Here is a 13,167-nt window from a genome sequence, read left to right as displayed (position 1 = left end):
GGTGTTGCTGCGCAACATGGCATGCTTAAAGATACCCACTAGCTTTTGCACATTTAGGGCATTTTAGGAGTCACGAAAACTAGGTGTGCGGTCGAGGAACGAAAGACACCTCGATGTATATTTCATTCTATAGCTTTTGTCTCGAGGCAGTGTCGCTTCTATAAACATGAGCATAGATTCGCTCTTAAGATAATAGAAAAACATACCATGCTGCGAACAAATACTTTGCTGCGTGATTGACATGATCCGTCGAAAATGTCGAAATAAAATAATAAGAGTGGTCATAACCCTATTCATCGTTAGTACTCTGAGATCTTTTCTGTCACCTCCAAGGTTAACACTCGCATCCTGATACCTCAAGACCAAGCCTTTATCATTCCCACTCTCCTTCGCCGCCTTCTCAAAATTCTCAGGAAGCAATTGACCTTGCTTATAAAAGTTATCCCCAGTCCCAACATCAATCAGCGCCTCAAACGTCCCCGCCTTACACCCCTTAACCAACTCGCTCGCATCATGTTTCTTCCACGTCTCTCGATCTTCCCCAAGATACCCCTTAAAAGCCTTCTCCCCCCAAGGACAATTGCTCGGGTTCGCAATCGGCGCAAAAGCACTGACGCTCTTATACATCCCAGGATTCTTAAGGAAGAGGGTCAGAGCACCATGGCCGCCCATGCTGTGGCCTGTAATTGAAACGCGGGAGGGGTCTAGCTCGGGGAACGAGGCGAACAGCGCTTTGGGGAGCTCTGAGGTGATGTAGGATTCCATTTTGTAGTTTTTGGACCACGGCGAGGCAGTTGCGTCGATGTAGAAGCCTGCGCCGCTGCCGAAGTCGTAGGAGTCATCTTCGCCTTGGATTTTGAGACCTCCTGAGATTTACTTGTTAATATTGGGGGTGGTTGGAGGAGACAATTGGGGGCGCGGGGGGAGGGGTCGAATGTGGGGCTTCGTACGAGGTGAAGTGTCTGGGTAGACGATTGCTATTCCCCTTTGGCTGGCTCCGTACTGGAAAAAGCCTTTCTCAGCACAGTTGTCGCCGGTGCAGGTGAGTCCTGAGAGGTAGAACAGAACGGGAACCTTATGTGCGGTCTTTCCAGCTGAGGGGGGGAGGTAGACGTTCAGGGCCATTTCGCAGCCGGTGGTTTGAGCTTCATGTGTCAGTTTGAGCAGCTTGCCGCCGAAGGAAGCGATTGTTGCCGTGGTTTTGAAAGACATTTTGGAAGATTGCGAGTTACAAGAGAGTGAGGATCAATTGAGAGAAAGAAGAGAAGTGCTGGTGTTTTCGAAAGGTTGGGGAAACCTTCATGACGTTTTAGGCTTTACGACCCCTCAACTGCCCCGCCGTCGAATGGCGCTCGTCTGGACTCTGCATCCTTGTTCGGCACTCCAACCCACGAATCCATGCAGGCTCCGGAGAAGTCACGGCAATTCGGAATCTTTTTGCACCCAAAACGGCAATTTACGCTCAAGATGGGAAGTCTGTAGTTGAAGAGCTCTTGCTATTGAGTTACGGAAGTCTCAAATTTCTCTCTCCAAAACGCCATTTTATACGCCAACCCAAGTACCCTTGCTATGCAGATCCGCCAATTCTCAAAGACCTATTCTCTCACTGCAGGAGTTCTTCGCAAGTCCAATCCTCATACCTTTGCCAAGTTAGAATTTCAGCTGCACAAAGGCTCTGCACCACTCACCAGCCATCAGGCATATATCTCCGCACAATCAGGGGTATCTTCTTTTCTCTTAGCTCCTTGATGGCAATCTGAAGTGGATCCGTCTCTCCCTCCAAATCGACCAGAACAGGTGCATTCATACTGGAGATTCTCCAGTCAGTAAATTCCTCCCAAGTTTGTCCTCTCACTATTCTCAGCCTGTGAATACCAACCTGATCTGCAGCGCCCTTGTGCCTAGAATCCGAGCTCTCTCGTACTTCGTCATGTAGGGTGTAGTCGTCCGCTGATCATGGGGAATCTTCTTGTCCTTCGGCGCCTTCTCTCCTCCCTTTCCTCGATTTGCAGCAGCAGCCGGATCCCCCGAGACAACAACACCACGATCGCCAGTAGTTAGAAGCTGATCGGGATTTTGCCCCACTGCAATATCGTCGACTTGGCCGTTGGTCTCGACATCGGGGTCAAATGGCTCCGCGGGCTCATCGGGATCGTATTCAGGCTCGGCATCGTCGTAGGCTGGGGAGAAGCTGTGTATTGTCCAGTGAGTGGATGTTTGGGAATAGAACGTCTGCAGCGGCCAAAAGCGCTGACTCACCCGCCATCACCACCGTCCTCGTTGTCTGACATGACGGTCAAGAGGATCGCAAATGCTTCTAGATGATTATGACAGTCGTTAAGAACTGTAGGAGCTTGATTGCGGTACGACTATGAGGTTGTTAAAAATTGATTTGCGCCTTCCAGCCTCAAGAAATTTAAGGTTTAGCGTCACTCTAGCGCCAAATCTCGCCAAGAGTTGTTCAGCCCCGCAAAAATAAATCTCGAATTCTTTCCTAACAGCTCCAAAATATGTTCTCGCTGTCTCAACCTTGAAAGTCCTCAGAAATGGCCACCATTTCGAAAAAGAGGAAGGCGATGAGCGGCTTGAACGAGTCTGCGAAGATGCTGCGTGTTGAAAACACACTCGAATCGTCGAATAAACTCCATCCGCCGAGTCGTCTGCTATTGGAATCAAGCAAAGCCGACAAAAGCTCTTCGGAATTGGAGATCGATGACGTGGAGGATGGATACAAGAAAAGCGATTCGGACTCTTCCGATGAGCACGAGACTGCGGACACGCCTGCCACTCCGTTTTCTCCTGCCCAAAAGAAGTTCCCATCCGAACTGAAAACCATCAAATGTACCTGGGAAGGCTGCGACAAGAGTTTCAACCGGCCGGCCAGATTGACGGCTCATTTTCGATCACATACTAATGAGCGACCGTTTGTCTGCACCTACGAAGGCTGTGATAAAGCTTATCTCACGGACAAGCATCTACAAACCCACATCAAAGGCTCCCACACCCACGAACGTTCATATCACTGCGATTGGGAGGGGTGCAACAAGAGTTTTCTCACATCGACCCGTCTTAAGAGACATAAGGAGGCACATAAGGGCCATGAGAGATTTCGGTGTACGGCTTATCCGCCTTGCAACCAAACCTTCAGGAAGCATCAAACTCTCCAACGCCATATCCGCTCGGAACATCTCGAGCTCGCTCCGTATCCGTGTACCTACATCGATCCGATCACGGGCGAGGCCTGCAATGCCGGATTTGACGGATCAGTAGGTCTCCGCAAGCACGAAGAGCGTGTCCACGGAGCCGCCCAATTCTTCTGCCCGCAATGCGTAATTCCAGGAGCATTTGGCCCAGATGGAACACCCATACATCTTGGTTTCACCACAGATACCCAACTCCAGTCTCACGTCAAGAAAGAGCATGCCAATTGTCCATTCTGCGACCTGAAGTGCTCCAGTCAGCGAGAGCTGCAAAACCATATCGACAGTCAGCATTCTGGCAAGTCATTGGAGGAACGAAAGAAGATATCCTGCACATACCTTGGTTGCAACAAGAAGTTCACCAAGCCCGGAAATCTCAAGATCCATATCCGCACCGCCCACATGGGAGAACGTTTCATTTGCTGTACCTTCGACCTTAGTGATTATCCGGATGTCAGCGACTTTAACACAGCAGATGCTTGTGGGAAGGACTTTGTCTCCAAAGCCAGTCTGGTAGACCATATCCGCACTGCACATCTAGGTCTCTCGAGCATGGTTAACGCAAACCGGAAGAAGTCGGCGAAATCAGCTGCCTCGGACCAAGAATTTGGATCAGACGATGACGAAGACTCAGAGGACGAGTACGTTGAGCAACCAAAGAGAAAGACCAAGAAGCGAAGCGAGAAGCCAAGACAAGTAGAAATGGATGACATGCACGGTTTCCCAGACCACAATCCTTCATTTTCAGCTTTCGAAGGTGCTTTCCAGCCCCTTGATCGAGACAACCAAAGCTACAGCCCAGGTTTCGGCGGAGAAATGGGTGGAGAGGAGGGAAGAGAGGAGATTGATGCATTGTACGACCAAGCTGATATCGATTGGGAACTCCAGCGACGTGCTCTTGAAGGTGGAGCCTTCTGGATTGGTGCTGAAGAGGCGCAGAAAAGTTTCAGGGGGGATGCAGTGGATGAGTGGACGCTAGAGGAAATGGAGATGAGAAGACTGGTGGGCGATGATTAGGTAGCTTCCTTGGAGGCATTCTGGGGAGTATTTCGCCATCTCGAGCAATTACTTGTGTTGCAGACGAGATTTTGGAAGTTGTATGCATTATGAAATCAAGAAGACAAAAGAAAATTTGCAGATAGCATTAGAAAGCGCGCTGCAGCGCTCTGACCTGTAATGAGATATCGCCTCAATATACCAAGCTTTCTGGTACAATGAGGCCTTGTCCATCTAAGTCCAGAGTGAACATTGGCTTTAACCCTTCTTCTTTGAACGTCCTGAAATTTAAATACACTTAGATTATCCTGGTAGTAGGAGGTGAATCTCCTATCTCGAGTCTCGATGTTGCACATAGAGTCCCAGTAGCAATTCATCACATCGCAAAGACACCGGGGTTCATTTCAATGGCGATTTGTGTGAGTATTAGTACAGTAAAGCCTTTCTAGCAGTACCCCACACCACACAGCTCACACTTCACGCCTCAGGCTCGTTCTCATCTGAATGCATCACAATCCCACCAGAGCAGTGGTTTACCACTTATAAACAACTCCGACAATCATAACGTCCGCCCAATGCAACAATCAAACAGCTCTTCCATGCAATCATCCCTCTGCCACGCCTTAAAATTATACACAAAGGTTTCTGAAGACTTTATACAGTGAAGAGGAACCCCTCCCATGCAATGCAAGAACCCGAACAATAACTTCCCATGACACGCTGTCTGGACCGTGATGAATGGAGAGAGGAGAGAAGAGACCGTAGCGAGCCTCACCATGGAGTCGTGTCCTCGGACAATGCATATCTTGCAAACGAAAGAATTTAGTTCTGCTGGCGCATCAGCTCCAAGAGTCCATTGGCAGCACGGCTCTTCACAACACTGCTCGTGACTTCGTTCCAGATTGGACTGCCCAGTTGGGGAGGGTGGAGCATGCCTTGGCGTTGACGTGGGAGGATAGGGGTAGTGCAGCCTTCATTTTCACCTCCACGCGTCGCGTCGCTGTCCTTGGTTGGGGAATGCTTGGTGATTTCTAGGTAGGGGGGTGGCGAGGAGGCGATTCTGGCGTGGTTTACTGGTCTCTTCTCTGCAGAAGGTGTTTGGATCTGCGCCTCTGGCAGGATAGTCGAGCTTGAAGGGAGTGGAATACGGCGTTGCGAGGTGTTGGCTACACGTGGAAGGCGAGGGAGTTCTGGTGATGTGGAACTCAACGTCTTGATTTGAAGGCGAGATAGAGGGACGTCAATTTGGTTGGTTCGGACCTTGTAGCTAGCCAGCTTCAATCGCAGCCTGAGCGCTTCAGCTTTCTAGGAGAAGGTCAGAACTTCCAGAGGTAAAATAACTGGATGGAAGCTTACCTCGCGGATCTCCTCCATCGTCAATGGGACCGAGACAGAGCGAGCGAGTGTTGGGACAAGTAGTGCAGCAGGGAGAGGAACGTCATCGGGCTCAGTGATGGTTGTGTTCTGCGAGTCATCGAGGCCAGTTTGACGCGAACCTAAGGAAGATGCTGGGGATGAAGCAGCAGACGGCGAGCTTTGAGTATCATGTGCCACAGTTTGCTATCAACAAAATCAGTACGGGGTTGCTCGCTAGTCAACATTCTTAAACACATACTCGCGATGGTGGGGATTGAAGGACTGGGGCATCATCAATGCCACTCCGGAAGGTTTGTCCGCCTCTTGGATCGGGTAGAACTCTTTCGCTAACAACCTTAGGTCTAGAAGTCGTCTTAACTCGCTTGCTTGGGAGTCCGTCCGTCGAGACATCCGAGCATCTCTTGTTGCTACCCATCCAAGTCTCCTGGCTAACCGCAGCTCCCCCCACAGCACCCCTCGCATCTTGTCTACTTTCTGCTTGGAAATATATATCTCCCACGTTTCGCAGCTTCACAGAACTACCGGCTTCGAGTTTGGATGGCTGCATAGCAGCTCGGGCAGTGGGTGTGTTGACATTGAGGTCACTGAGCACACGACGCGTGGGTGTGGAGGACGCCATTGTTCCGGGGCAAGGAGAAACCTAGGATATTCGAGTTTGTGAGGCTGGGGAAGGTGCAGTCTCGAGCAAACTTGTCGTGAGGAAGGCGCGTTTGTCCTAAAGCGCGACGGGGTGAGTCTGTGTTCGCGGGGCAGTGAGGCATGGGACTTACTTTTTCTAGAGCAAATAAAGAGCCTGTTCAGTGTCTTTACTACAAGAAGAGGAGGTAAAGATCTCTTAATTAGCAACGCCGTTAAGAAACAATCGGTGGATGTTTGAGTCGCGTCAAAAAATTGTTGGCGGAAGTCTTTTGGTCTCCTTCGCGTCGAGGTCGATATCAAAGACAATCCCAGCAAGCCATTCTTAAGCGACCAGAAGCCTCTGTCCGGTCCCCCACCGCTACCCGCTGACCCTTGCTCAGTACGCTAGCGGCCACACTAAGATCAACACTCCAAACAGCCGTCAAAAGCAAAGGGCAGTCAAATAATAGGGGTCCATGGGGCCAGGATGCCACCGTTCTGTTGTGAGATAGCCAGGAGCAATTCTGAGGGCGGGGTTTCATGAGAGCCATCGTGTCAGGGAGATTTCTAATATAGCTAGCTAATCTTGAGTAGTCAGGGGATAATATCCCGCTTCATTCATAGTAGGAAATGCAGAAGAACTCCCATATAGCCATGGAAAAAGATAATTTGGAATCCCAAAATCCCCCTCATGCGCATCATAACCCCATCCAATAGTATATCCCAAATAGTACAAGTCCCGTAAAATCAATCGTAAATACACAAGAACTGCTGTGCAAACTCAACGCCGATTACCGGTAGGCCTATTCCATACATTCCCAAAAATAACTGTCCAATTGACGGTATGACCCTAACGCCTGACGTGCTTTTCCATGGTATATCTTTCCTCAGTCCTTGCTCCTTCCCGCATTTTTCATCCATGCAAAATAACTCCAAAATACAATCATCTAAACCCAAAACACTGCCTAGTCGGCTTGCATAGAATAAAGGGAATTATCAAAAGAAAACGGCTTGTCCAATGCAGAGATATCCATCATATCATCCCATGGCTGCAAGTTGACCATTTGTTGGTCATCATCAAACATCGTCAAATCATCCACACTATTGACATTGTAGCTGTTCATGTCGAACAGCCCATCAGTTTCGCTCGGGCCAAATGGCATCCAGCTGTCATCAAAGACATCAAGGTTGATATCCAGCCCAACGCCTTCTGAGATGTCAGTATTAGGTTCGGACACTCCGTCCTTACTCGATTCCGGCGTGTCGTTGGGGGTGATCGAGCGGTAGACGTTGAGATCCGAGATTGCCCCACCGGCTCCGGTCTCGAATGGTTGGAAGCTGTGCAGGAGGTCATGAGGATCGATAGTGGCATTTGCCCAAGGAACCAAGGTGGAAGTTTCCTGCGGCGCTTGGTTGCCCAAATCCTTCTGTCCTACTTGAGGTTTTGCAGTTGCGTCCTTTGCTGCACCATTTTTTGACTGAGTGTTAGGTCTGGCGCTGACAGCGCTGCCTTGGCGATTCATAGAAGCTTGTCGGTTCATTGGTGTGCCTGCTGCAGGAGTAGTTTCCGTCTTTACATTCGGCGTCTGCCCTTGTTTGGAGCCACTTGCAACCATCTTCGTTGAATCCTGAGTGGATGCGACGGCCTTTTTGGCCTGCCCTTGAGAATCTAGACCCAAGATAGCAGCTAGGTTCTCGTCGGCATATTTCAGAGGGTTCTCCAGAGGCCTGATATGCTCTTCCTGGGTATGGCGCTTCAGGTCTTCTTCGTTGTCAAAGCCAACGGTGTGTCGTTCGCAATCAGGCTCTGAGCAACATAGTGAAGGCTTTAGGTGTGATTTCGAGTCGACTGGTTGCCGTTTCACATCGGGCGATGCCGCCTTGGGCACTTGAGGAGAAGATGTAGAGCCAGGAGTACCTTGGCCAGGGGCAGCTGTTTGCTTTTGCTTCTTTCGAGCAGGTGGGAGCTGCAAATTGTCTTGCGTGACGGTCGATTTGCCAATGTAGGATGGTGCTCCATGAGGCGAAGTTGCTCCAAAATGAAACGGAGCTTGTTGTGTTGTTGGGGCTGCCGGGGTGTGAGAGCTACGGCTGTTCGATCTCTGATGCAGCTTATTCAGTTGTTGCTGTTGCTGCTGTAGATTGGCCGCATTCAATGGAGTTGGCACACTTGGAGCCTGAGCAGACTGTGAAGCCTGAGGCGTTGGTTGAGTAGCAGACGTCGAGGATGGTTGAGATTTGGCTACCTCTTGTTTCTTCATATTGGGGAATCTAGCACTTAGATCTGCTACCATACCATTCAACATCTGTCGAGTGTTCTCAATCTCTTTGGGCATGACAGAAAAGGTGTCTTTGAGCTGCGTCATCGCGAGACCATCACGAAATTGCTTCGCAAGCCGCAAGCGCTATATTGTATCAGCAGTAAACTCGAACAGTCCAAATAATGGTGGGTAACTTACAGCCCGGAAAAACGCCCGAGTCCGCACGTCATCAAGTGTAACTAAATACCATCGTAAAACGACACGTCCAACATTGTTCAATGGCGGGACTATCGCTTTCAACAGCTCTTCCGTAGATGCCTTCGTATCTGGATCCATAGGGATATCAGGCAGTGGTTCTTTGCCCCGTTCCTCTTCTTCCCTCTGGATAGCCCGATATTTGGCTTGCTGTTCTGGATTTGGTTGACCAGCACGGTTGGCAATGGATTGATTCGCCCCTTGTTGGTGGCTTGCTTGGCTCGCTTGCCCTCGCATCATAGCCTCATATTTCTTTCGGTTTTCAGGGTCGAGTGCAGCTACTTGCTCTCGACTTAGATTTCCACGAGCCTGCTGGTTTGGTTGTTTAGGTTGCTGGGTTTGCTGAGGTGCTGGCCGAGGAATCTCAACGACATCGTCGCTACTCGCACGCTTCAGATTCTTGGCTGGTGGGGCTGGTGATGAATTCCGTGCTTGATTGCGGCCGGCTGGTGGCTGTGGGCGAGCAGCACGAGATGCATTTGCAGCGCTCGCATTGGAATTTGGCAGTTCAGGACCTGGTTGAGGTTGTTTTTGCTGAGGTATTTGAGCTGGCATTACTGTTGCAGCTGGTATGGCATTATTGGCATTCTGCAGTGGTTGTCCCGGCTGCTGAAGTTGTTGCCCGTTCTGCTGATTCATACGTTGCTGTTGCATTTGCATTCGCCTCAAGGTTTGTTGTTGTTGAAGCTGTAATTGCTGAGGCGTCATTTGTTGCTGCTGCTGCATCTGAGCCTGTTGATTCCTCATGAAAAAAGTACGGATCTGCTCATCGGTTGCCTGAGCCATCTTGCCGCTGGGGTGATTTCGAATATTTATGATCTCTTGGGGGGTCGGTCCTCGAACGCCCGGTAAAGGAACATTCATCGGGTTCGGCACTTGCATTGGGTGCTGACCCATAGGAGCAACTGGAGCTGCTAACCCTGGAGGGGCTGTCGGCATACCAATCTGACCACCTGGGCCGCCTGGTTGCACTTGTCCTGGTTGGCCCTGCGCCTGATTTCTGCTCCTCACCATTGTCTGGTAGTGTAGCTTTTGAAGTCCTTTCATCGATTCAAGCATGTCCGGTCCCAAACCTGGACTTGACGCAACCCATTGCTTCAATTGTCCCCATTTCTTGACTTCCGGAGGAATACCTTGCGGCATGGAAGTATGGCCTCGGAAAATAGGCGGAATATCGAAAGTATCCATTTGGGCCATAGTACGCTGCTCATTGGGACCCATGGTTTGCTGCATGGCGCGTTGTTGCATGGGATTTTGTCGCATCGCGCTCATTTGTTGTTGGAGGAGAAGTTGTTGTTGTGTATTCATGCCAGCTGTCATGTTCTGAGGAGTTCGTTGGCCTGGATTTGGGATCATGCCAAAAGGGGCACCATTTTGGGGATTGAATTGGCCAGGCTGTGGAACTTGAGGACCCGGCCGGACCGGACCGTGTACTTGCTGCATTGGCATTTGTGGCCTTCCCGCGCTTTGCAGATTGCCATTGAGCTGTTGTTGCCTTTGCTCGTGCCATTTATTTACTACCTCATTCAACTTGTCCTGGGGTAAGGTAGCTAGACGTTGCTGCTGTTCTGGGGCCATATTGGCGAACATGGTAGCAGTCAAACCTCCCGGGGGAAACACGTTTCCTGGACCTTGTGCTCTCTGGTTTCCTTGTATGAACCGTGGATCAAGTGATTGTCCAAATTGGGCGTTCGGATTCACTTGTGGCGGCTCGGGGTTCATCTGTTGAGATGGAGTCCTCAGGGGCGTATTAAGCGTACCCATAGCGGGGCTCTGTTGCGGTGGCATCGGGCCAGATCCCATTCCGCCGGGTTGTCCTTGGAGGCCAAGCGCCTGAGCTTGTTTTTGAGCATTCATTCGTGCTTGAACTTGGGACTGCTGCTGTTGCTGCTGCTGTTGTTGTTGAGCATGCTGCAGTCTTTGTTGCTGTACTTGCTGGGCATTGAGCATTTGTTGCTGTTGCTGTTGCTGAACCCTGGGATTGGGGTTAGCTGCCCCTCGCTGATCGTTCATATTCATCGCCTGGCCCGGCATGACGCCTGGTTGTGGGGTTCCATTTCGAGGGGCAACGCTCGCTGGTACAACCATTTGCCCGGCTTCCTGCGCTATTACACCTTGTTGCTGCTGCTGAGCGGCGAGATTCTCCATATTGATGAATGATGCGAAATCTCCATTGCCGGCCATCGACGTCGGTGGTTGAGTCTGTCCATTCAGCGGACTTGGATTCATAGACCCTCGCTGTTGCATAGGTGCTCCACCAGGAATGTTCGCTTGTTGCGCAAGCTGCTGCGCTTGTGCCAGCCGCGTCTGCTTCTCCTGGCGTAAACGATGCATAGCCTGGTTCCGATAGTATAGAAAAAGGGGATCGACGCCTTGTGCCTGATACTTTTGGAACTGTTGCGGATCCATACGTGATTGTAGTGACGCCCTCGTGGTATTCTTCTCCTCCTCCGATGCCTGAGACATCAGCCTATTCGTCAGATCCATTACCAATGCAGTATCCTGTGCTGACATCTGTTGTTGACTATTTGGTTGCCTCCCAGGAACATTTTGCTGCCCCTGTGGCGGTTGATTCTGCTGCATAGACATTTGGAATTGCTGCTGCTGATTGGGTGTCATGTTCGGAGGAAGCCCTTGGTGCTGCATGCCCATTGGGGCCTGTTGCTGAGGTTGCTGTCCGGGAAGAGGGGATGCTTGCATCTGATGTTGAAGATGTGAAAAGCCCTGTTGCGCAGGTTGGGGGGTGGGCCTCGGGCCCTGGCCCTGGCCCTGCATGCTATTCTGGTTCATCATCATCTGTTGAGCCTGGACAGCTTGCTGCGCCTGGGCCTGGGCTTGGGCTTGGGCTTGGGCCTGTTGATTAATAGACTGCTGCATGTTGGCCTGATTTTGATTCCGTCTCTCCATTAACTGCTCCAACTTCATCTGAACTTCACGTTTGTATTGATCCTGCTCTCGTTAGCGACGTGTCTCACCATAAAGCATTCCTCGCTGCACACCTTATTCGGGGACTTCTCGAAGATTTCTTTCTCGAATCTGATACCAATCTGGATCATTCGATTCAAGTCTGGAGGGTTCGGCTGGCTTTGGCTTGCAAGACGGAGATTTCCAATTCTGACAAGAATTACGTCAGTCCAAAGTATGAAAAGGAAGTTAAATGCGCTTCCCACACCCAGAAGAACTCACAAGTTGAATATCAGCCCCATGCGCTCTTGAATCTGCACTGAAGCCTGCCAGCCGCTCAGAGGTCCCGTCTGCTGGTTAAGGGTTTGGAAAATCAGCTGCTGAATCTGACCGGATGCATTCGGACCTTGCTGCTGACGTTGCTGCTGCTGCTGTTGCTGCTGTTGCATTTGCTGCATCATCTGCCCAGGTCCGCCCATGCCCATTTGTTGTTGGAAGTTCGCCGCCATTTTGAGAGCGGGCGTGGCAGCGCCACGCTCCTACAAAGAGGAGGTCCGACTCGAAAGGCTCGCGAACCAGCCCTCGTAGTGAATATCGAATGGTACAATCAGTCCGTTGAAGATGCGTAGAAGTGGTGAGAAGGTCAAAGCCTAGATCCAAGGGGGAGATGGAGCGGCAAGTGTGTAATCGCAGTGACAATAGACGGGCAGCCGTGAAGTGACATGCAGGAAGCCTATACCAGTTCTGTTACGTCCACATGAGCCAGAGCTTGTGCTGCGCGAGAATTCTGGTATTGGAAAATCGTGGGTTCGTTTGCGACGCAGAATGAGGTGTTCGAATCGATTGGAGAGGAGTGTGAGGCTGTATGCTGTAGGCAGACGGCGGGACGAGCGACGAATTCTCTCGAGGAGGAACTGCGGGCGCCCGAGATGTCCAACTCATAGAACGATCGGAGATGGGAATGGGAAGAGATCCACTGCAGCGGCGGATGTGCAGTGGGAGGGCGACAATGTAATGCGTGCTTGGACAAGATGAGACAGACTGATGAATCGCTAAACGCAGGCTAAGTTGTTCCGGCGAGAGGACGAACAGGACGGGAAACGAAACGGGCTCGCGAATACGGCGGACAGTCCGGTGCGAAGGTCGAATCGAGGGTGATAGCAAGCCGGTGCCGATGCCAGTGTCGGTGCCAGTGCCAGTGCCGCCGTGCGAGGAGAGTGAAGGGGAAGGGGATATGGATGGATTGTGGTGTTGTCGATGAGACTGCTGGACAGGAAGTTCAAGGACGGCGCGCAGCAGGGGAGCCCAAGCGGGCGGCTTGCCAGGACTGGCAGTGGGAAGCTAAACTACGAACGAACAAGCCAATATTTTCATTTCGCTGCAAGCACGCACATTGGCTGGCCAGCTGGCCCTGGCACTCGCCCTCACCCTCACTCACCCTCACTCACCCTCGCCCTCACCGTCACCGTCACCAGGCTATGTCGAGCAGAAATACTCAATAATCAGTGCTGCGCGAGATACAGTATGAATGACGCGATGGCCTGTGGGGTCTACGG

The 13,167-nt window shown here is 51.1% G+C and overlaps 5 protein-coding genes across 5 annotated transcripts; 1 reads left to right on the top strand and 4 right to left on the bottom strand.

Moving 5' to 3' along the window:
* Positions 1 to 87: 87 nt before the first annotated feature.
* On the bottom strand, positions 88 to 1,280 carry K444DRAFT_551434 (esterase). Its single transcript, XM_024876544.1, has 4 exons — positions 951 to 1,280; positions 340 to 866; positions 207 to 289; positions 88 to 158 (listed from the first exon to the last, which is right to left on the bottom strand). Coding segments are annotated over exons 1-4 (873 nt in total). The 5' UTR covers positions 1,213 to 1,280; the 3' UTR covers positions 88 to 157.
* Positions 1,281 to 1,603: 323 nt separating this feature from the next.
* On the bottom strand, positions 1,604 to 2,190 carry K444DRAFT_516721 (RNA polymerase Rpb6; the record flags this gene model as incomplete). Its single annotated transcript, XM_024873703.1, has 3 exons — positions 1,604 to 1,640; positions 1,689 to 1,808; positions 1,880 to 2,190. Coding segments are annotated over 3 exons (468 nt in total), but the record flags the coding sequence as incomplete, so codon positions are not given.
* Positions 2,191 to 2,546: 356 nt separating this feature from the next.
* On the top strand, positions 2,547 to 3,782 carry K444DRAFT_496256 (uncharacterized protein; the record flags this gene model as incomplete). The annotated part of the gene is made up of 2 exons (XM_024873279.1): positions 2,547 to 2,632; positions 2,693 to 3,782. Coding segments are annotated over 2 exons (1,176 nt in total), but the record flags the coding sequence as incomplete, so codon positions are not given.
* Positions 3,783 to 4,795: 1,013 nt separating this feature from the next.
* On the bottom strand, positions 4,796 to 6,487 carry K444DRAFT_116989 (uncharacterized protein). Its single transcript, XM_024870365.1, has 4 exons — positions 6,344 to 6,487; positions 5,812 to 6,288; positions 5,553 to 5,756; positions 4,796 to 5,501 (listed from the first exon to the last, which is right to left on the bottom strand). The coding sequence occupies exons 2-4, from the start codon at positions 6,190 to 6,192 to the stop codon at positions 5,019 to 5,021; spliced, it is 1,068 nt and encodes a 355-aa protein (XP_024743332.1). The 5' UTR covers positions 6,193 to 6,288; positions 6,344 to 6,487; the 3' UTR covers positions 4,796 to 5,018.
* Positions 6,488 to 7,156: 669 nt separating this feature from the next.
* On the bottom strand, positions 7,157 to 12,120 carry K444DRAFT_517255 (uncharacterized protein; the record flags this gene model as incomplete). The annotated part of the gene is made up of 4 exons (XM_024873761.1): positions 7,157 to 8,596; positions 8,651 to 11,656; positions 11,707 to 11,821; positions 11,894 to 12,120. The coding sequence occupies 4 exons, from the start codon at positions 12,118 to 12,120 to the stop codon at positions 7,157 to 7,159; spliced, it is 4,788 nt and encodes a 1,595-aa protein (XP_024743331.1).
* Between the last annotated feature and the right edge of the window lie 1,047 nt (positions 12,121 to 13,167).

This window comes from Hyaloscypha bicolor (assembly GCF_002865645.1).
Source record: "Hyaloscypha bicolor E unplaced genomic scaffold K444scaffold_13, whole genome shotgun sequence".
Lineage (NCBI taxonomy): Eukaryota > Fungi > Ascomycota > Leotiomycetes > Helotiales > Hyaloscyphaceae > Hyaloscypha > Hyaloscypha bicolor.
The sequence above is the reverse complement of the archived record's forward strand: the minus strand, read 5'-3'. Positions and strand labels throughout refer to the sequence as shown.

Coding starts and splice junctions, on each gene's coding strand:
- K444DRAFT_551434 (XM_024876544.1), bottom strand. CDS start 1,212: ATGTCTTTCAAAACCACGGCAACAATCGCTTCCTTCGGCGGCAAGCTG. Junction 867..950: donor CTACCCAGACACTTCACCTC/GTACGAAGCCCC, acceptor AGTAAATCTCAG/GAGGTCTCAAAATCCAAGGC. Junction 290..339: donor TGAGGTATCAGGATGCGAGT/GTTAACCTTGGA, acceptor AACGATGAATAG/GGTTATGACCACTCTTATTA.
- K444DRAFT_116989 (XM_024870365.1), bottom strand. CDS start 6,192: ATGGCGTCCTCCACACCCACGCGTCGTGTGCTCAGTGACCTCAATGTC. Junction 5,757..5,811: donor TTCAATCCCCACCATCGCGA/GTATGTGTTTAA, acceptor TTTTGTTGATAG/CAAACTGTGGCACATGATAC. Junction 5,502..5,552: donor CGATGGAGGAGATCCGCGAG/GTAAGCTTCCAT, acceptor ACCTTCTCCTAG/AAAGCTGAAGCGCTCAGGCT.